Source organism: Penaeus monodon, chromosome 33, assembly GCF_015228065.2.
Source record: "Penaeus monodon isolate SGIC_2016 chromosome 33, NSTDA_Pmon_1, whole genome shotgun sequence".
Classification (NCBI taxonomy): Eukaryota; Metazoa; Arthropoda; class Malacostraca; order Decapoda; family Penaeidae; genus Penaeus; species Penaeus monodon.
In genome coordinates, this window is record NC_051418.1 from 32,639,706 (window position 1) to 32,640,007 (window position 302).

Genomic DNA, 302 nt, shown 5'->3' on the forward strand with positions numbered 1-302 from the left:
ATTTGATATTTTCCAATCAAGTCTTTCTTGCATTGCACTTGATCCTCATTTTTTAACTAATATTTCTAACAGGTGAGATCACAGAGGAGGAGAAGGCCAAGCACACCCATCTGAACATCGTGGGTATGGTGGGTTCCATCGACAATGACTTCTGCGGCACAGACATGACCATCGGCACTGACTCGGCTCTCCATAGGATCATTGAGGCCGTGGATGCCATTGCCTCAACTGCCTACTCCCACCAGCGCTGTTTCATCCTGGAAGTCATGGGCAGGCACTGTGGGTAAGTTGATTAACCGTGC

At 48.3% G+C, this 302-nt stretch overlaps 1 protein-coding gene across 10 annotated transcripts in view; it reads left to right on the top strand.

The window, feature by feature from the left end:
• Positions 1–302, top strand: part of LOC119594394 (ATP-dependent 6-phosphofructokinase-like) — a 21,652-nt gene that overhangs the window by 5,590 nt on the left and 15,760 nt on the right. For all 10 annotated transcript variants that reach the window (XM_037943460.1, XM_037943465.1, XM_037943462.1 and 7 more), the window contains one exon: positions 73–283. In XM_037943460.1, coding sequence (XP_037799388.1) covers positions 73–283 — 211 coding nt within the window. The remainder of the gene's footprint in view (positions 1–72; positions 284–302) is intronic.